General features: G+C 37.8%; 1 protein-coding gene across 1 annotated transcript in view; it reads right to left on the bottom strand.

The window, feature by feature from the left end:
- LOC150081003 (threonylcarbamoyladenosine tRNA methylthiotransferase) overlaps window positions 1–21,830 on the bottom strand; it is a 176,502-nt gene that overhangs the window by 143,185 nt on the left and 11,487 nt on the right. The window contains exon 2 of the mRNA XM_090381918.1: window positions 507–689. Coding sequence (XP_090238044.1) covers window positions 507–684 — 178 coding nt within the window. The 5' untranslated portion in view covers window positions 685–689. The remainder of the gene's footprint in view (window positions 1–506; window positions 690–21,830) is intronic.

Here is a 21,830-nt window from a genome sequence, read left to right as displayed (position 1 = left end):
TCCTTCCTAAAATGAGGTTTGGAGGCCTCATTTTAGGAAGGATGTAGAGTTGCTAGAATTAGTACAGAGAATGGCAACATCACTGTAAAGCTGTTAATAGTATTGTCACAATCAAATTAACCTTGATTGCTATATTTTTCTGTGGGCCTTTTAAAAAAAGTTGTCAATTAGGAATGTTTAGAATTTGAAATTTGTTATTTGGGCAGCAGTTATTTGTTATTTGAAATATTTGGGCAGCAGTCAGGTTGCATAACTGCATTTGTTACAAATGAGCAAATATTGCTGGGTTAAATAAAGATGGCATTAACCAATAGCATCTATAACAAAGACAAAAAAATGTTTTTGCACATATCTGACTATTACATCACAATCTATGGAAAAATTGTTCCTAAATTAGAAACTTTTATTCAAGATAGTTGAATAAACCATCTTGTTTATTCAACTTCAGAACAGTGTTTCAAGTATCGAAAAAATGGAATGGCATGAATAATATGACTAAGACTGACCTGGTATTACACTATCTGCCATAATTTCTGGTACAGCCAGTTTTCCATTTTTTTTTCTTCTTATCCTAGGAACTAACTTTGGTTCTTTAATTGTTTGAAAGTTATTTAAAGTATCTGGCATCTCAGCTAGATCCTCAATGTCCTCAAGAACATTGGACTGACAGACTGTAAAAGCCATTTTTCCTGAAAATACAATAATTCTATAACCAATTTTATTATCAACAGAATAACAGCAAATGCAAAAATATAAGTTAATCAATCAATGAATATCAGTTTATTTGCATAACAACAAACCTATACAAATGTGTATTAGCATATTTCTATCTATGACTGCACATGCTGAAACAATCTGGGAAAACAGGATGGATTCAGTACCATATAAAGAATGCATCATGCAACAAACGATTCAGTACCATGTAAAGAGTACAATGTTTGATTAGCTCAAGATACACCACTTGTTCAGATTACAAACCTAAGGGGGCATAAATTCAAATTAAGAAAAGACAGACGTAGAATAGATGAGCGGAAATTTGCCTTTAGCCAGCAGGTGGTTAATTGCTGGAACAAACTTCCATCTGTCGTTGTGGAAGTTGACAGGTTAAATAAATTTAAGGAGGAACTGGACAGGCATTTGGAGGAAATGGTGTGATTTTTTGTTTTTTTTTGGCTGATGCTGCATAAGCTCATACACTTGCTTTCTTGCATCACATGCCGCTACTACTACTTTGCTTATTGGAGGCTTGAAGTGGTGAAACCCATGTTTAGTCTCTAGAGCAAAGTTTCCGGCATCCCCCCCCCATACTTCTCCTTCAACCCTTGCACGGTACTAAGTACTATAGGTTTTGATACCTTTTGTGTTTGGGGTTTTCATAAAAAAAAAGATCTCTGGAAAGCTATTTCAATAAAAAAAAATCAGTGACAATGGAAGGCTGCAAAAATTTATTTGGATGCTTCATGCAGAATCAGATAAGGATAAAAAGCATCTGCAGCTAGTAAAAATGGAAAAATATGAAAAACTGTTGAAGTTTGTTTTATAATTATGTTCAGTCATACATATCAACCTTATTGTGAAAACAAGTTTACACAAAAAGAGTTGTTGGTCAAGCTGTGTTTTAAAAGTTATACTAGACTAAGGTTTTGCCCAGTTGGTTATTAGTTGTAATGTCTCTGAAAAAATTTTTAAAAGCATTGTCACAAATATAGAGTTCTAACATTAGCATTAGTTGAGGCATATGATGCAAGAAAGCAAGCTTATACAGCACCAGCTGGAAAAAAAAAAAAAAAAAAAACACTTCCCATTTCACCCATCCAGTCACTCCAAATGTTTGTCTGGTTCAGCTTTAAATTTATTTAAGCTATCAACTTCCACAACAACAGATGGAAGTCTGTTCCAGAAATCAACTACCCACTGGCTAAAGGCAAACTTCCACACATCTATTCTACAACTTTCCTCAATTTGAATCTATGCCCTCTCAGGTTCTTAACCTGAGCAAGCAGAAGTACTGAGCCTGCTCAAACCATTCAAAGCCTTATACACCTTCAGATCACTTCGCAGGTGCCTAGTCTCAAGATGCTGCAACTTGCAGAACTTAAGCCTCTCTTGGTAAGATCACCCCTTTGTTCCTCCCACCAATCTTGTTGCCCTTCACTGTACTCATTCTAGCAACTCTACATCCTTCCTAAAATGAGGCCTCGAAACTTCATTTTAGGAAGGATGCAGAGTTGCTAGAATGGCAACATCACTGAAAAGCTTTTAATAATATTGTCACAATCAAAATAACCTTGCTTGTTAGATTTTTCTGTGGGCCTTTTTAAAAAAAATTGTCAGTTAGGAATGTTTAGAATTTGAAATTTGTTATTAGAATAAACTGAATTTTCAAAACATTCCACATGTCTGTAGGCATACTGTCAATAAGAGGCAGAAGGGATTAACTCACAAGAGATTCTAGAACACAACAGCACATTTCACTTGAGAAACATTCAAGGCTCTTCTAGAACAGTTCCTTATGAATTATGAAGAGGAACAGGCAGCTACCGAGAGAGAAAAAAAAAAAAAAAAAAATAGTAACTGGGCATTTATGATGCATCAAATGGCAATCATCTTGAAAAATTAACAAACAAGTTTGAAGTGACATATGCAGAACTTAGCACCACAACAAACAATTTTCACAAGAGATCAACAATTTCATATTACCACATAAGTGATGAAGCTATTACAATTAAAGATGGTAAAATTTTGTGAGTCTGATGCTGATAGTGACATATTTGATTTAGAAGAAATCATTAGAGGGTAGTACCAGTCCAGAGAATTCAACAAAGCAGCTCCGATTCCTATCAACTGATTGGTTTAGTCGATGCAAAATACATACAGGGTGTCCAAAAACTAGTAAACCCATTTGTTTTAAAGACTATGAAATAACATGATGTGAAACAAGGCAAATTATTATGTTTAATAATTTGCCTTGTTTCACATCATGGCAAGGCAAGGCAAATTATTATGTTTAATGAAAGTACACACTTTGGAGATTTATGTATGAAATATTACATTAGGCAGGTGCCTGCCTCTTTGATCTCTGCAGTATCGTACTCGGGACACTACACTTGCCATCAGCTTCTCAAGAAATTCTACTGACAATTTTCGAATTATGTTCTGAATGTTTCCTTTAGAGCCATAATTGTTCTCAGTTTGTTAAAGTACACTGTCCTTGAGAAAGCCCCAAAGTAAATAATCTTGGACTGTGAGATCGAAAGATCTTTGAGGCCAAATGTTTCCAAATCGTGAGATCAAATGATTTGGGAACATTTCTCGGAGCAATGTAATTGTTTCTCTGAATGCATTCATCTCTCCATCTTGCTGGAACCGTATTTCCTCCCTGTTTTCTTCTGGTTCGATTGTTGATGATTCTTTCAGGTAGCTGACAAACTGAATGAGTATTTTGTATTTACATTCACACATGAGGAATTTTGTAGGAAAGGGGAGAACAGGAGCTTATTAAACTCTAAAAGGCAGCTATATGATTTTGTAATAACTGAGAGCAAAGCAGAGAAGAAATTGTTGAAGTTAAACATAAGGAAGGCACCTGGGATCTATTCAGTTATATTAAAGGAGGCAGCAAAAGAAGTAAGCAAACACTTAGCCGTGATTATGAAGGCATCCTTAGACTCAGGGGAGGTCCCCACAGACTGGAGATGTGCAAAAGTATCCTCAATTCGCAAAGGGGATCGAAGGCTGACATGAGTAATAACAGACCTGTCAGTTTAACTACTGTTCTGGGGAAAATAATGGAGTTGCTGATTAAAGAAGCACTGAAGGATCATCTAGACAGCACTGCATTTATAGTTCAGACACAGCATTGGTTTGTTAAGGGGAAGTCTTGTCTGACTAATTTGATTGGATACTATGATGTAATCACAAAGAAACTTGAGGCAAAAAATAATTTTGATATCATACACTTGAATTTTAGGAAAGCTTTTGATACTGTTGCACAATGTACAAGGTGGAGCAGTATGGCATTAAGGGCAAGTTGCAGCTATGGATAAAGGTATGGTTGAGTGGGAGAAGCAGAGTTATAATCAATGGACACTGCTCTTCATGGAGTAATGATATTAGTGGTGACCCTCACGGGTCTGTCTTGGGCCCATTATTGTTTTCTGTATTTATCAATATTGATCATCAGGCTTAATGTCCAAGTTTGCAGATGATACGAAGGTGGGCAGGGTTGTTAATAACAGTAAGGACGATATGCTACTGTAACGGGATATAGAAAAGTTGAGCACATGGACTGAGAGGTGGAAACTGAAGTTTAACATTGACAAATGCAAAATACTGCATGTGGGTAACAGTAAACCCAGAGTAACATACCAACTGTGCAGTACTACACTCTTGGTAGTGGAAAATGAGAAAAACCTGGGAATAATTGTGCAGTCAGGCAAAGTTTTCTGAGCAGTGCAGACAGGCTGCAAGAGTAGCTCACGGGGTCTTGTCAGTGATATATAGGAATTTTGCAAGCAGGGATAAGGAGGTTATTACCCCCTTAAGGCAATGGTCAGGTCACACCTTTGGGTACTGCATACAGGTCTGGAGGCCTCGTTTTAGGAAGGATGTAGAGTTGCTAGAATAAGTACAGATTACTAGAATAAGTTACTGTTACCAAGGAATGCTTAAGTTCTGCAAATTGAAGTGCCTGGAGACTAGGCACCTACAAGGTGATCACCGAGGTGTACAAGGCCTTGAATGGTTTGAGCACGCTCAATGCTGCTGGGATTCTTCCTCTTGCTCAGATTCCGCACCTGAGGGGACATAAATTCAAATTGAGGAAAGACAATTGTAGAATAGATGTACATAAATTTGCCTTTAGCCAGCAGGTGGTTGATTGGTGGAACAAACTTCCATCTGCCATTTTCAAAGTTGATAGCTTAAATAAATTCAAGGCTGAACTAGACAAACTTTTGAAGTGAATGGATGGGTGAAATGGGAAGGTTTTTTTTTTTTTGGCTGATGCTGTATAAGCTTGCTTTCTTGTGTTGTATGCCTCTTTTAATGCTAATCAGTGGCATATGATGCAAGGAAGCAATTTTATAGAACAGTGTTTCCCAACCTTTTTAGTCGTGATCCTCTTTTATAATAGCCAAGTAACCTGCAACCCCTGCCACATTTGCATAAAAAGGCATTTTTAATAGGGTAAAGAAAACACATTAAAAACAGATTTTTCAGAATATAATTCTAACCTAATATTTAATGAGTTGGTTGTACTTGCATCTGGGCAACCAGCTTCAAAATTCACAGGTGAGTGTTTGTTAAAGCCAACCTCGTATCACATTCTCAACATTCAGTCTGTTTCTTGCCTTTGTTTTGATATGAACAAGCATTGAAAATCCACTCTCGCAGGGATATGTAGAGGCAAATGGAAGTAAAATTCCAAATACAAGCATGGTGATATTTGGATATGACTGATACACAGCACACCAGAACCGGGTCAACAATTTTTCATAAAACAAATTACGTGCCGAGGAATCGTTCCTCAAATCCAAGAATTCATCTTGTACTTTGTCGGGAATGCTGGCTACATTCAGGGAAGCAGAGAATGGATTTCGTACCAGTGCAGCTTCTTCTTCTGTAAGCTCAGGGAAGTACCGCTGAAATTCCTTTTCAAGGGATTCAAGGTGCCCAGTAACCTCCTCCTTCAGATTCTCATCCAGTTCACCTTCAGATTCCTCTACCACACGCAGAGTTTTTCAAACATAGCAATGTTTCCATGATTTACTTTCCGACGCCAGTTTTGCAGCTTGGATACAAATGCCTGAACATTGTCTTGAAATTGGATAATGTGTGTTTCCTTTCCCTAAAGCTTATTTAGCTGGTCTAAAATGTCTACAAAGTAAGCAACTCTTTTCTTCCAAGCTTCATCATTAAAGTAAGCCACAAGGTCATGTTTCCCTTGCACTTCCAGCAACAACTTGATTTCATCTTTCAACTCAAAGACATGATTGACAACATTTTCTTTCAACAACCAGTGTACAGCAGTGTAGAAAAGAAGAACCTCATGATCAGAATTCACATCTTTACAGAGTGTTTTAAACAGACAGGTGTTGAGGGCTCAAGATTTGTTGTAATTCACAATTTTGATCAGAGAATCAAGTACCTCCTTCAGAGGAGCTGGAAGAGTCTTACTGGCAAGAGCATATCGGTGAATCATGCAGTGAATGCCCTTTGCTTGGGGAACAAGTTCCTTCACTTTTGTCTGAAAGCCTGACTTTGACACTAGCATAGCTGGTGCTCCATCTATACAAACCCCACTGACGTTTTTTCACTGTAGTCCTCCAGTTTAAAAAAGGTATTTATCTTCTCCATACCTTTTGTAGTAGTTTCAAGTGCACTACAAAACAGGAACTCTTCTGTGATGTAATCTGAATGAATACATTTCACGAAGATAAGTAACTGAGAACAAGAACTTACGTCCGTTGATTAATCAACTTGAAAAGAAAACAATGGATAAACTTTGATTTCATTCAAAACCTACTCTTTCACGTCTATGAACATATCTGAAATGTGCCTCTAAATAGTGTTATTGGACAGAGATATTTGTTGCATTTTTATCTCACGGGCTTCTCCAAGAATTAACTTCACCATCTTCAACATGCAGGGTTTGACGACCATTTCTCCAATTGTGTAAGGTTTTTTTTTGGTTTGGAAATTTCCAATGTGACTTCATATGATGCTTGCACTGCTGTGCTCTGTTGCTGAAAACTTCCTTTAGGATCAAGTCTCTGACATCTTAGACCAGTTTAATAGCGTCGAAAGAACTCCAAGTCCTTTTTAGTATGTTCTAAATGCTTTGTCTCTAAGTGACGTTTCAGTTTTGAAGGTTTCATAGATTCAGCACTGAGAACGACATTGCACAAAACACATTGTGGCTTCCCTATGCCATTGCTGATCAAGGTGGTAAAGCCAAATTTTAGATAGTCTTCTGAATATTTACGTTTTTTCTCCATAGGTACGGATTTAGCATGGACTGATGACAACCTACTGACGCTCTTTAGATTTTAGAAAGTGCAAGCAGTAGCTAACCAGTGCTTGACAGCGAGTGGCTGATTTCTATCATGGCACCAACTAAAGGTGGTTGACTATTGGCAAACTAAGTTTGCGCCAGTTTGCATTAGACAGCCCATCGTGCATATTATTGAATTACATCATTGCAAACATGGCAGCGTCAACAAAACACAGGGCGATCTTCAACTGTGTTAAGAGAGCAATTCACATTTATTTGACGGTCCGTATTCGACAGTCTGTTATTCACACATCGAGACACCGATAAAAAATGAAATTTGATATTGAATTTTGCATCATAATGAATATTTTTTTCAGTTTACGATTTGTAACATAGAATTTTATTCTAATGATAACACTGCATTTGCATATTTTATTTTTAGGGAGTGAATCAAGGTCCGCCGCAGCGGAAATTTGAAAAAATATTAAAGGCCTGACATAGCAAATAATTAAAATAATATAAAATGTTTAATATGTATGAACATGGCAAGCTTTTAATATTTTTTAAGTATCCACTGCGATGGACCTTAAGTCACTTCCTTTCATTTATCAAAAATCAAGTGTTACAGCCACTAGTAGAATATTGCAGTGTAGCCATATGACATATTGAAATAAATAAGTGTTGAAAACCTTCATGGCAAAATTTCCTATAAAAAGATAATTCCAGCAACCCCCTGAAAATACTTTGCGACCCCCTTGGGAGTCACAACCCACAGGTTAGGAACCCTGGTTATAGAGCATCAGCCAAAAAAAAAAAAAACCATTCCACATCACTTGTCTATCCCCTCTAATAATTTGTCTAGTTCTTCCTTGAATTTATTCAAACTGACCACCTCCACAAGGCCTTGAATGGGTTGAGCACGCTGAATTCTGATGGGATCCTTCCACTTGTTCAGATTACGAACCTAAGGGAGCATAAATTCAAATTAAACAGATGTAGAATAGATATGCGGAAATTTGCCTTTAGCCAGCGGGTGGTTAATTGCTGGAACAAACTTCCATCTGTCGTTGTGGAAGTTGATAGGTCGAATAAATTTAAGGAGGAACTGGACGGGCATTTGGAGAGAATGGTGTGTTTTTTGTTTTTTTTGGCTGATGCTGGATAAGTTCATACACTTGCTTTCTTGCATCACATGCCACTACTACTACAACACCAGATGCAAGTCTGTTCCAACAAGTCAACCACCCACTGGCTGAAGGCAAACCTCTGCACATCTATACTTCCCTTCAATTTGAAATTATGCCTATATGTAGTTTGAGCAAGAGGAAGAATGTCATCAGAACTTAGTATGCTGAATGCATTCAAAGCCCCCTTGGGAGTCATGACCCATAGGTTGGGAACACTGGTTATAGAGCATCAGCAAAAAAAAAAAAACATCACTTGTCAATCCATCTATCCCCTCTAATAATTTCTCTAGTTCTTCCTTGAATTTATTCAAACTGACCACCTCCACAACACCAGATGCAAGTCTGTTCCAACAAGTCAACCACGCACTGGCTGAAGGCAAACCTCTGCACATCTATACTTCCCTTCAATTTAAATTTATGCCTATGTAGTTTGAGCAAGAGGAAGAATGTCATCAGAACTTAGTATGCTGAATGCATTCAAAGCCTTAAAAACGTAGAGTCCAAGAAAGAGGAAGTTGTTGTTGAAGTGGAATTTAATGGCACAAGGGCTACTTCGGAATTTTTATCAGTACATGAAAGGAAATTGGTCTAGAAGTGACTGTACACGTTGATCATTTTAAGGTAGGTAAAAATGTTCTGATAAATTATTATCATTTCCAACGATATGCGTTAGTTGCAGAGGTTTTTGTAAGTTAGCATTAGCATTAGTAGAGGCATATGATGCAAGAAAGCAAGCTTATTCAGCATCAGCCAAAAAAAAAAAAAAAAAAAAAACACAACCACTACTCCCATTTCACCCCTCCATTCGTTCGAAATACCTGTCCAGCTGAGCCTTAAATTTGTTTAGGCTATCAACTTCAACAAGTGATGGAAGTCTATTCCACAAACCAACTGCCCGCTGGCTAAAGGCAAATTTCCGCACATCTATCTGACATCCATCCTTCCTCAATTTGAATTTATGCCCTCTCAGGTGATTATTCTGAGCAAGAGGAAGAATCCCATCAGCATTGGGCATGCTCAAGCCATTCAAAGCTTTATACACCTCTATCAGATCACCTCGCCGATGCCTAGTCTCCAGACTCTGTAATTTGCAAAACTTAAGCCTTTCTTCGTAAGAGCAACCCTTTGTTCCATTCACTAATCTTGTTGCCCTTCTCTGTACTCGTTCCAGCAGCTCCACATCCTTCTTGAAATGAGGCCTCCAGACCTGTATACAGTACTCAAGGTGTGGCCTGACCAATACCTTATACAAGGGAATAATCACATCCCTATCCCTGCTAGAAAAATTCCTGTATATCATTGACAAGACACCATGAGCTACTCTTGCAGCTCATCTGCACTGCTCAGAGAACTTCATATCTGCTGCACAATTACCCCCAGGTCCTTTTCATTCTCGACCACTGTCAGCGTAGTACCACAGAGTTGATACGTTGATCTGGGGTTACTGTTTCCCATATGTAGTACTTTACATTTGTCAATGTTAAACTTCATTTGCCACCTCTCAGCCCATCTGCTCAACCTTTCCAGATCCTGTTGCAGCAGAATAGTATCAGTAGTGTCCTTAACAACCCTGCCAACCTTTGTATCGTCTGCAAACTTGGACATTAAGCTTGATAAACCATCATCAATATCATTTATAAATACAGAAAACAACAATGGACCCAACACCGAACCCTGAGGAACTCCACTAATAACATTAGTCCACATTGAGCAGTGTCCGTTGATTACCACTCTCTCTGTCTTCTGCCACTCAACCATCCCTTTATCCATAGCAGCAATTTGCCTCCAATGCCACACTGCTCCAATTTGTGCAGCAGTCTTCCATGCGCAACAGTATCAAAAGCCTTTCTAAGATTCAAATATATCATATCAAAGTTATTCCCTGCATCCAGTTCTTTTGTGACTACATCATAGTATCCAATCAAATTGGTCAGACAAGACCTGCCCTTAACAAAACCATGCTGTGTCTGAGCTATAACTGAATTCTTGTCTAGATGATCCTGCAGTGCTTCTTTAACCAGTGCTTCCATTAATTTTCCTGGAACCGAAGTTAAACTAACAGGTCTATAATTACTTGTGTCAGCCTTTGATCCTCCTTTGTGAATTGGGGTTACATCTGCACATCTCCAGTCTATGGGTACCTCCCCTGAGTCCAAAGAAGCTCTCATAATTATGGCTAGGGGTTTGCTTACTTCCTTTGCTGTCTCCTTTAATATAACTGGATAGATCCCATCCACCCCGGGTGCCTTTTTTATGTTTATCCTCAACAATTTCTCCTCCACTTTCCTCTCAGTTATTAGAAAATCATCTAGCTCACTGCCAATGTTTACTTCACCTACGACATTCCCCTTCCTGAATAACTCCTGTGTGAATGTATATGCAAAATACTCGTTTAGATTGTTAGCCACCTGAGCTGGATCCTCAACTGTTGAACCATCAACATCCAGTGGACCAATCTGATTCATCCCCTTCCTTCTTGAGTTTAAATAGGTAAAGAACTCTTTTCTGTTTTTCTTTGCATCCTTTGCCAAGGATTTCTCATAATCTGCCTTTGCCTGCCTAATCTCCTTTGTGACTTGGTTACAGACCAACTTATATCTATCATAGGCTTCCGTGTCACCCATTAATTTGTATGTATCCCATGCATTTTTCTTCTCTGCCATATGTCTCATTAGTTCATCTGACAACCATTTAGGCCTGAACCTTGAACAATATTCCTTGGTTGGTATGCAAAGCCTGGTAGCTTCCAAGATTAGTTCCTTGAATGCTTCCCATTTTGAGTTTGCTGTTGGTAACATCAGCAGTTGATCCCACTGTATAGAATTTAAATACTGTCTCAGACCATCAGTCACCTTTACGAAAGCAAAAACCCTTCCCTTTACCTCTGATGGTAGTTACCTCCTTGAGTAAATCCCACTTCAGCACACTGTGATCACTGCCACCTAGTGGTTCCTTTATCTGCAGTTTCTTAATGCATGAAGAATCACTACTGATAATCAGATCAAGAGTATTACTCCCTCTAGTTGCCTCCCGAACATGCTGGTGTAGAAAACAATCATCCAATAAATCCACAAAAGCCTTGCTAGTGTGTGAGTGACCAACCCACAAATTCCAGTCAATATCTGGGAAATTAAAATCCCCCATTATAAGACTCTCTGATTTACTGGCCCACTATTTCCCTGTACAGTATCTTATTATACTCATCAGAGTCATTAGGCCTATAGCACACTCCTACTCTCAATTTTGATTTACCCATGCTTAAAGTAAAAACAATCGCATGCTTATGTCACACCAAACTGAATCGACACTGCCCTGTCCATCGATGTTGACTGGCTTCACTTCCTTGGATTTAATGTGTTTCTTAACTAATAGCATAACCCCTCCTCCCTTCCTATCTTGTCTATCCTTTCTGTAGACATTGTACTCCCCAAATTCCAGTTCTGCATTCCTTATATCTGTGTGACACCACGTCTCTGATAACCCAACAATATCTGCCTTTGATGTTTTGAGCAATACCTCAAATTCATCAAATTTATTTACTTAACTCCTAGCATTGGTGTACATGCAAGAATACATGCACCTGTTTCTATTCTTAGCTACCCTAACACAACCCATGTGTTTACTTGTACCGCAATGACTTCCAGCAGTCTCTGAATATCCTGCATCTTGTTTTTCAGGCTTCTGCTCATTCCAATAGAAGCAGTGCAAGAATCTCTTTCACCTCTGCCAGTGGCTACTGTTAATCTATTAGTCGTTGTCTTCCCCCAAGCTAGCAGTTTTCCGACCCACCTAACACTGCCTCGATAGCATCAGCAAATATTCTTGCACCCTTTCTATTTAAGTGTATCCCATCCCTGTAGAAGCAATCTCTCCTGTTAACAAGTAACTAATAGCATTGGTGTACACGCAAGTATACACCAAGTTTAGTAACTATCTGAAACATGCGATTCTAGCTGAATGGTAATGTGCACACTCAGTGATAACATGCTTCAAGGTAAATATGGAGCTACAATGCAAGTAAAGTGGAGAATCTTATTGTAGCAGTAAGAATAGATGTGTTAGATGCGTGTGGCCAATTCTTCACAACTCTTCACGTCTGTTTAAACGGAAACTGGATCTCCACAGCTGTGGATTCTGTTTTATTTCAAGAAGATTGTTACCTCTCTGGTTAGGCCACATTTCAGACCACATCTCGGTACATATCTGTCGTATGATTGGTTTATAATCAGAAAAAGGGACTGGGATGGAATCTAAGCAAGCAGGGTGAGGTTTTTTTTTTTTTTCATGAAAGCTCCAAACACGAGAAGTATTAGAACCTATAGTATTCAGCACCATGATTGGGTTGGAGTTTGAGAAGATGAAAGAAGATATTTGTTGACATTAGACTAACTTCTGTAGATTGTAATTTTCAGGAAATGAAAGAAGGTTGTTCCAGAAAACGGCAGTTGAATGAATAAACGAGGAAGATGAAAAGTTGGTTCTGTGAGTTTGAAGTCGGACAGTAAATGGATGTTGGTTGGTGGCGGCACATGTTCGGACTGTTTAGAAAGAGAGAATGGGAATTACAGAAGCGAATTCAGAAGAATAGTGGCCGTGGAAGTATCTGTAGAAAAGACATGCAGCAGAAACAGAATGTCTATAAGACAGAGTATCTGTGGAGAGAGTTTGTTAGAGACATGTCATTAATTAACCTAATTGCCTTCTTCCGAATGGAATCTAGAAGCCTGAGAGGTTTTGGGGGCACTGCCCCCATATGCAGGAACAATATTCCATGGTAGGGCAGATTTGCGATTCGTACAGAGTGAACAGCTGTTTGGAAGAAAAGTAACACCGAGAGCGAAAGAAAAAACCAAGTTTTCAAGATACAGAGAAAGCAATATTTGTAATATGCTTGTGCCAAGAGAGATAAGAAGTCATAATCCCCAAAAGAGATATATAATCTTGCCTATAAATTGGAGTGTCACCAAAGATAGGCATAGGAGCAGAAGAATCGTTTTTGCTAGATTACCCCAGGAGCTCACATCTGGTAAGTATGGGCTTGGCATACCCAGGGTCCTGAGCTGGATAACATCATTCTTCTCTTTCTTGGTGATATTCATTCTCTCTCTCTCTCTCTCTCTCTCTCTCTCTCTCTCTCGGTAAATCAGAAACTTTTTTTTTACGTGGTGCAGCAAAAGTCTAAGCACTTCTGCACCATATGGCTAATAATGATAATGAATAATATATATATATATTTTTTTATGAAACCCCCAAACACGAAAGGTATCAAAACCTATAGTACTTAGTACCATGCATGGGTTGAAAGAGAAGTATGGGGGGGGGGGGAGAATGCCGGAAACTTTGCTCTAAAGACTAAAGATGGGTTTCACCACTTCAAGCCTCCAATAAGCAAAGTGGTGGTATTGCACCGATTGTTGAGAGTCATCTACCACCTATAAGACAGGACTGAGTTTTAGAAGAATTGAAATCAACTAATTTGTCATTGCCCCACTGGAAATCGGCATTTAAGGAATTGGTAGCCGATATTCGAGAAGTTGAAGGTGATTGAGCAGGGCGAGGTTTCTCAAACTGGAAAGTGGAATGCAATGTGTTATTATCGGCAAAACTATGGATAGGATTTGCAGTCAATGGAAGAAGGTCATTAATATACAAGAGGAAAAGAGTGGAGGAAAGAACCAAACCTTGGGGGACACCAGTGTTAGTGGAGAAGTTAGAAGACAGAGAGCCATCTACAATCACCTTCAGTGACCAATTAGAGAGAAAACTGGATAACCAATTACAAAAAACAGTTGCCAAACCATAAGATGGAATCTTGTTTAGAAGACCTTTATGCCAAACACAACTGAAGGCCTTTGAGATATCAAGAGCAACTACTTGTGTTTCACCGAACCTTTCCATTGAATTAGTCCATGAATGAGTAACATAAGCCAGAATATCACCAGTGGATCAACACTGACTGAATGCATACTGGTGATCGTTGATCAGATGGAAGGTTTCTAGGTAGTTTGGCTGAAGTGAAAATAGAACCATCTGGTTTTCACAGAGGTGGGAGCAGAGATGGGCAAAAGTTGCGGCCAATAGCTTTGGCAAGAGATCAGAATGCTCGGCTACCATTAGGGCAAGAAGCAAGTTTTCTACTCTTAGCCTGTTCAAAATCTAGTTTGGACTGATAATAACTGCTTTACAATTGTTGCGAGCTTTGGTGTAGGCAGAAAATGAAACTGGAGAATTGGAAGCAAGCCAAATGCAACATTCTTCTCTTGAACATCCTTAGCACATTTATTGGAAAACCAAGGTTTAGATAAAGGACGAGATTTTAAAGTGGAGTGTGTGGAATAAAGAATTCCATTCCTACAAGAATAATTTCACTGACACGATCTGAACTAACATTGACATCAGAAGTTTTGAAACAGTAATCTGACCAAAGAAAAGAAATATTGCAGGTCATCCCATTTTGCATTCTTGTAATGCCAAACAACACTAGGAACTTGGTAATTTGGGAATAGACATGAGATAAAGGCTCCATTGGAGAAGAGACAATCACCAAGTTGTGATTTGAGATTCCTAAAGGATCATTCACTTCGCCTGTGTACTTAAAAGGGTTGTTTGTGAGAAAAAGATCAAGCATGTTGGCTGTATGGTTAGGATTTGCTGGTATTCTGGTAAGTAAATGAATAATCTGTGTGTGACTTGAAAATGGAAGCCAGCTGGAGTTGTGAACATTAAAATCGCCAAGGAAAATTACCTCACTGTTAGGAAAGTTGGACTGGAGAAAGTCAAACAGTTCCAAATGATTAGTGCAGTTGGGAGAACAGTAGAGAACAGATGAATTTGACAGAATGAGGTAGAGGGATTTTAAGCCTGAGAAAATCAAAAAAAGGAGATTCCAAATTACCAAGTCTCTGACAGGGAATATCAGAACGGATATATGCACAAGTACCACCTTTGAGGCAAAAGGAATCATACAGCGAATAATTTGGGCAACTGAGATGAGCTGTAGTTGAATCAACCAATAACTGAGATTCTCTAAGAAAAAGTACATAGGGTTTGGCAGACTTTAAGTGGAAATGGATATCATTGAGATTAGAACTGAGACTACGTATATTTGTGAAATGAAAAAGTGAACTAGGAAGTGTTTGGGGGGTTTAGATCTTTTCGCAGATAAATTTGCTCTATTAGTTTGACATTTCATGGTGTATTAAATAGTAACAAAAAGTGGGGAGGGACATGCTGTATGAAGTAATGAAATTTTTGGATATGGCATACGCACGGTAAGAATATACCCAGATCCTTGACATAACGTGGCCTCGACAATGCCCTCTGCATACACACTACTCAGACTCCCTCCAGTCACTATCTGGCAGAGTAGAGGTAGTAAGATTATACACTAGCTGATCCAGAAGCCTCCTAGAGAGTTACCAACAGGTTTGGTCCGGTGTACTAACTAGCGGCCGGCTGGCCTGGAAACACCGTTTTAGAGTTCTACCCTCGAAATGTAAGAAGCTTGGATCTTGTCATGGTGTTCATCATAGCCTCAAAAAGACATCAATCATACTGCATGATGGAAGAGATGGGGAAGGGTGGACTGGTGACAAGATGCTTTGATGCCAAGCAAGAGGAAGAAGGCCATCAGAACTGATCTTGCTTAATCTGTAGAAATCAGTCATCCATACTGCTGTAGAAATCAGTCATCCAATAAATCCACAAAAGTCTTGCCAATGTGACTGACCAACCCACAAGTTTCAGTCAATATCTGGAAAGTTAAAATCTCCTATTATAAGACATTCTGATTTACTAGCCCACTCCATTTCTTTGTGTAAGTAGTTATACTCATTACCACCATTAGGCCTATAACACACTTCTACAGTCATTTCTGTTTTCCTAGTGCCTATGGCACGCTAAACTGACTCAACGTTGCACTAGCCATCCATGCCAACTGGATGCACTAGATTTAATTATGCTTCTCTACTAAGAGCATAAACCAACCTCTCCCCATCCTGTCTGTTCTTTCTATATTCTTCTTGTCCTGTCTGTCCCCCTAATTTGTTCCTGAGGGGGAAACCTCTTAGGAACACCCCCATCTTGCAAGTATATCATGCTCCCTGATCTGAGGCATAGGATATGCTGACACTGGCTTCAGCTGTCCTGACCAGTTATATCAGTGGTTTTCAACCTGGGAACCGCAACAACATTCTTGGGGTGCCATGTAATTTCAGTTTAAGTTATTATTATTATTTTTTTTAATTTATACAGTTATTTCATTATAAAAAGGTGTATGGTATCGATTGTACCGTATCTTTTTAATTTTGTGGTGATCTATAATTGAGCTTTATTTAGTACCTCTATAGAAAGAATAAAATTATTATATAAGTATACATTAAAAGGTCGAAAACCACTATTTTAGGTTATTTCTTTTGACCTAGGGGTGCCATGAAAAAATTACTGGGACACTAAGGGGGCTGTGAACCGAGAAAGTTTGGGAACCTCTGATTTATATAATAGGACCAGAGTATGTCTGCTAGGGCAAAAGTTAGTGATGCTCTAAAACAATTATTTTTTTAATGGCAGAAATGGTGATGCATATGATGCAAAAAAACAAGCTTATACAGCATCAGCCAAAAAAAAAATATCCCATTTCACCTATCCATTTGCTCCAAAAGTTTATCCAATTCTTTCTTGAATCTATTTAAGCTATCAACTTCCACCCCAACAGCAACAACAGATGACAGCTTCAATAGAGTCAAGGAAGAACTGGACAAACTTTTAGAACAAATGGATAAGTGAAATGAGAATTTTTTTTTTTTCTGACACTAATGATGTTAAGCATAGGCATTCTGAGGCTTCAAGAAAAAAAAGCCACAAATTAGGGATGAATTTGAAAGTGTCTGGGATTTTGCCATCATAACAGGAGAGAGTTCATGATGAGAGCCTTGTCAATCACTTTGGCTCTGGAAAGACTGTGCATGGCTCACAGGGTAAAATTTTCCTCAGCATTGCCAATTCTAGTTCATAAACAGGCCTATTTTTACAGGAACGGGATACACTAAATAGTACAGGTGCCAGAATATTTATTGATTTGCCATGAGGCAGTGCTACATGGATCAGTAAAAATGCTTGTTTGATGAAAGGGGCATACATATAATAGTTTAATAGTAAAAGAAACTGATTCTTGCACTGCTTCCACTGGACATATAGTAGCCCAGTGGTTTCAACCTTTTTTTTTTTAATAACGGCACCCCTAAGTAATTTTTTTATTTTACAGCACCTCTACTCAATTTTCTGCCTGTTAGATCCGATTCTCTGTGTGTGTGTGTGTGTGTGTGTGTGTGTGTGTGTGTGTGTGTGTGTGTGTGTGTGTGTGTGTGTGTACAGTATATAACTGATATTAAATATTAAATCAAAATTAATGCCAGTAGCATGGCAAAACTGTTGAGCGAAAAATAATAAATTAAACAATGATTAATCAACAGGGAAGAAGAAGAAAAGGTGAGACTAAAAATTGTAGCAGAAAATCTCCAAATAATTTAGAAAATCCAATTCAAAATAATAAATCAATTTTAAAATTTAGAGCCAATTACATAAGAATTTAGCGGCGTCCCCTCCTCGTAAGGTGCCAGTTCCGAATTACGTGAAATATCACAAATAGAGACTAAACTGACTACAATAAAATAAAACCAATATAACAAAAATAGATTGACCATTATGCCCCATATCAACGAGGACCACAAGGTCAATAATGGTCAGAGAATCGCTGCATTTCAATCGCTAGACAAATCGCCGCAAAAGAACCAATCGAAGGACCAGTCCGCCACCCGATCCCCCAATCGAACCGCCAATGCAGAGGATTTGAATAGTGGTCCTTATGCAGCGAAAAATAAAAATAGAGAACAGACAGACTAGCACTCCAGTGCAGTGCACATAATACAAATTATATATATACAGTATATAATTTTATTCTTCATATAGAGGTACTAAGTAAACATCAATTGTAGATCACCACAAAATTAAAAAGATACCGTACACCTTTCTATAATGAAATAAACATATAAATTTAAAAATAATAATAAGTTTAAGTAACTTAAACCCAAATTACGTGGCACCCCTGTTGAAAACCACTGTTTTGGTTTGGTTTTGATTTTATTGGCGCATTAGCTACTAAGGCTATAATGCGCCAAGACCAGGTCATATATAAAAAATTTTAAACTATAAGTGACCTAATTAATTAGGTCTATGTCAAAATGTATAACAAATGTATAAAAGGTATAAAAGAAAAATGTAAATTTTATATACAAGCAAAAATGTTTATTGATTTTAAAAAGCTAAAAACAGCAGACACATTGTCATTGTCGGATAAAATCTGACTGAGTGTATATGGCTCAGTCAGATGATTAAAAGCAGTAAAACGGATATTGCTAAAATCTGGACAGTCAACTAAAATGTGTCTGATTGTTAAAATTGTGCCACATGACTCACACATAGGAGGGTCAACAGCCCTCAGCAAAAACGAATGAGTCAGATGACTATGTCCTATGCAGGTACGGGCAAGAACAACTTCCTCCTTACGATTCCTGCACAGACTAGACTGCCACGGTTCAATTACAGGCTTTATACGATATAGTTTATTCCCAGTCTGTCTATTCCACGAATCCTGCCATTGGGAATGTATCTTTTGGTGTATTATTTGCCTGTAGTTTGTATAGGGGACTGACAGGCAAAAACCACTGTAGTAGCCTGAAAATATGGAGGGAAATCATAATACCAGTTGAGGTCCATATGAGACCAGAAATTGTTTGCTGTGTAAAGTGAATTAAAACACCAAAAAGCATATGTTCACTTGCTTGTACACTAATATTGGGAGCATGCTAAATAAATTTGAAGTATTATTTGTCATCAAATTCTGACATTACAGGTACAACAGAAAAATAGTATCATTATAATATGGAGGAAATACAGAATTTAATTATGATTATCACAAATGTGTGCAGATAGGACAGACAAGACAGGAAGGTGGGGGAATGATCCTGTCAGTGTCAGTGATGGGCATAATTGAATGATTTTCACAATCAATTAATTCAATAACCGACTGTCAATCATTCGATATCAATTTCTCCTCTCGCTATATATACAATTAAAATATAAAGTAAGAATACAACAGTAGTAGGGCAAACCAAGTAAATGATGAATAACTAAACCAATGAGTAACTATAACAACAAACAAAAGGAGGGGAATAAATCAAGATAAAGGGTGTTGTAGAAGAAACGTGATCTTAAAATGATTTTAGAAAGAATGCCAATTAATAAAAATACCAAATAATATAAATTTACAAAAATGTCAATTAATTAAAATTTTGTATTGTCACCTTGGTAGCACAAGGTCCAAATTATGTGAAATATCACTATAAAAGACAAGAAAGTAACCACAACATGTTACGAACAGTAACTGTGTCCCATCTCGCCAGAATGCCAACAATGGCCAAGGAATCACTGTAATTCAAACATTAAACAAATCAAATGCATCACTAATCTAACAGAAACACCAATCAACCTGCCAATGCGAGAGAACTGTAAATCATTGTAAAAGAGCAATGTAAATGATTGGTATAAAAACATGAGCATGTAATAGTATTAAACTGTCACCACGAAATTAAACATTTTTAATTCATAAACACAAAAGATAAGAACATTAAATCAGCACAGTGATCAAACCAGCTGTTATGCTGATACCGCTTTGCTATCCAAAAAAAAAAAAAAAAATTATTAAAAATAATTTTAATCACTCACATAATTATTTTATTAAATAATTATTAAAAATAATTTTAATCACTCACAAAAATGCATCTATCAAAAGCCTTACAAAATAAATCCTAGGGCCTGCAAGAACTTTAATTGGGCTCTACCCATAAAGAGAAAATCATGGGAATAGTGAACCTCCAAAGTATTTTAATCATCCCATTCTGAACTGAACAGCTGTGTAACGGTCAAAACTACGTTAATTCCTCTACTGATAACGAACCAATGTATTTTCAACACATTGCACACCGATATATAATGCTCGTTAAATAATAATTATTTTTATTGTCTTGTATTATATCTGAGCTATTCCACTTGTATTAAACTGTAAGAGGAAAACTGAAATGCCAATCTTATCCAATTTTTTGACCCTCATCAAAATTTTAAATCATGATTTGCCTTCCAAAACTTGCCTTCTCCAATGCTATTTGTTTTAAAACTCACAACATCCAGCTGGCTAATGGCATGCATTTTTTGATTTTCCATGGTGTGTTTTCATGTGGCCACATCTTCTCGACACTCAAACAGTTAACTTCAGTATCCACCGTGTAGAGCCACTATGTTCCTTCATATACATTTGTGCTTTTACCAGGATAGAGGACTGTACTGAAAAAAAAAAAAAGAAAAGAAATGGTGATATTTGTGTGTCTCATAAAGACACTGAAAATAATGGATTCCTGGTTTCATTTTTGGCTCCTGCTCAAACACTATCCTCACTATATGATGTTGATTTGTTCCCCCTTTTTCATTGAACAGAATGAAAAGGACCTTTTGGTTTGGGTGAACAATTTTAATTTGTAGGCTGAATAAACCTACTTTAATATTGCCTACTACCTAATGATTTTTTGTTTTTATTTATTTTTTTTTTTGTTAGTTGTTGGCGCATCAGCTTCTGTGGCCATAATGCACCTCACAAAGTTTTTGCATTTTCTACTCTGATCCAAGCCCAAGGCAGGATTTGAATCAGCGACCTTTGAGTTGCCAGGCAGGCACTTTACCTTTTGTTTTTATAAGTTCACAAATATGTATTAGATATAATTCTCAATAATTTCAGTTGTTTCTTAACATAAATAAGCCAAAAAGACAGTTTTGCTGCATCAAAATTAGTCTAATCTAAGCTGACAGATCATAATTCAATTTATTCTGCAAAATTTACTGAAATTTATAATATATAATAATTTCTCCATTTATGGTTCAGGGGCAATAATCAGGAGCACTTTGGTCCTTGAGGCTGTCACAGACAGACTCTCTGTTATACCACAGACTCTCTGTTATGCCACACTGGGCATGCTAACTGGGAGTCTAAAACACTGATGGAACTGATATTTATGTGAAATTCAAGTCAAGTGGACCTAATTCCTGTAAAGTCCAGTGAGTCTGACACCCAAATCCTCTGCTTGCACCTTCACATTAGTGAAACTGTAGTAACCCGGATAAAACCCCATGTGCAAGTACTGAAATATGGCACCTAGCACACTGAAGGTGACCACCCAGGTGCGAACCAATGTAAGCAGGGGTCAACGTGTAGTGCCCACACCACAAGGAGGAATGCCACCCCACTGTCACCAGGAAATACTAGGTGTTACATGACCTCATCTATATGTGCAATACCACCACTTTGCTTATTGAAGGCAAGAAGTGGTGGAACCCATGTTTAGTCCCCCATCTACCATCTCTTCCATCATGTAGTATGATTGATGTTTTTTTGAGGTTATAATGGAATCATGGCGAGATCCAATCTTCCTTACATTTCAAGGAGACAGTTCTAAAACAGCGTTAATAGATAATCCACTGAATCAACCCAATTGGTAACTCTCTAGGAGGCTTCCAGATCAGCTAGTGTATAATCTCGCAGCCTC

This window comes from Mastigoproctus giganteus, chromosome 9 (genome assembly GCF_048544385.1).
Source record: "Mastigoproctus giganteus isolate SK-2022 chromosome 9, ASM4854438v1, whole genome shotgun sequence".
NCBI lineage: Eukaryota > Metazoa > Arthropoda > Arachnida > Uropygi > Thelyphonidae > Mastigoproctus > Mastigoproctus giganteus.
This window is presented reverse-complemented; position numbering and strand designations above follow the sequence as displayed.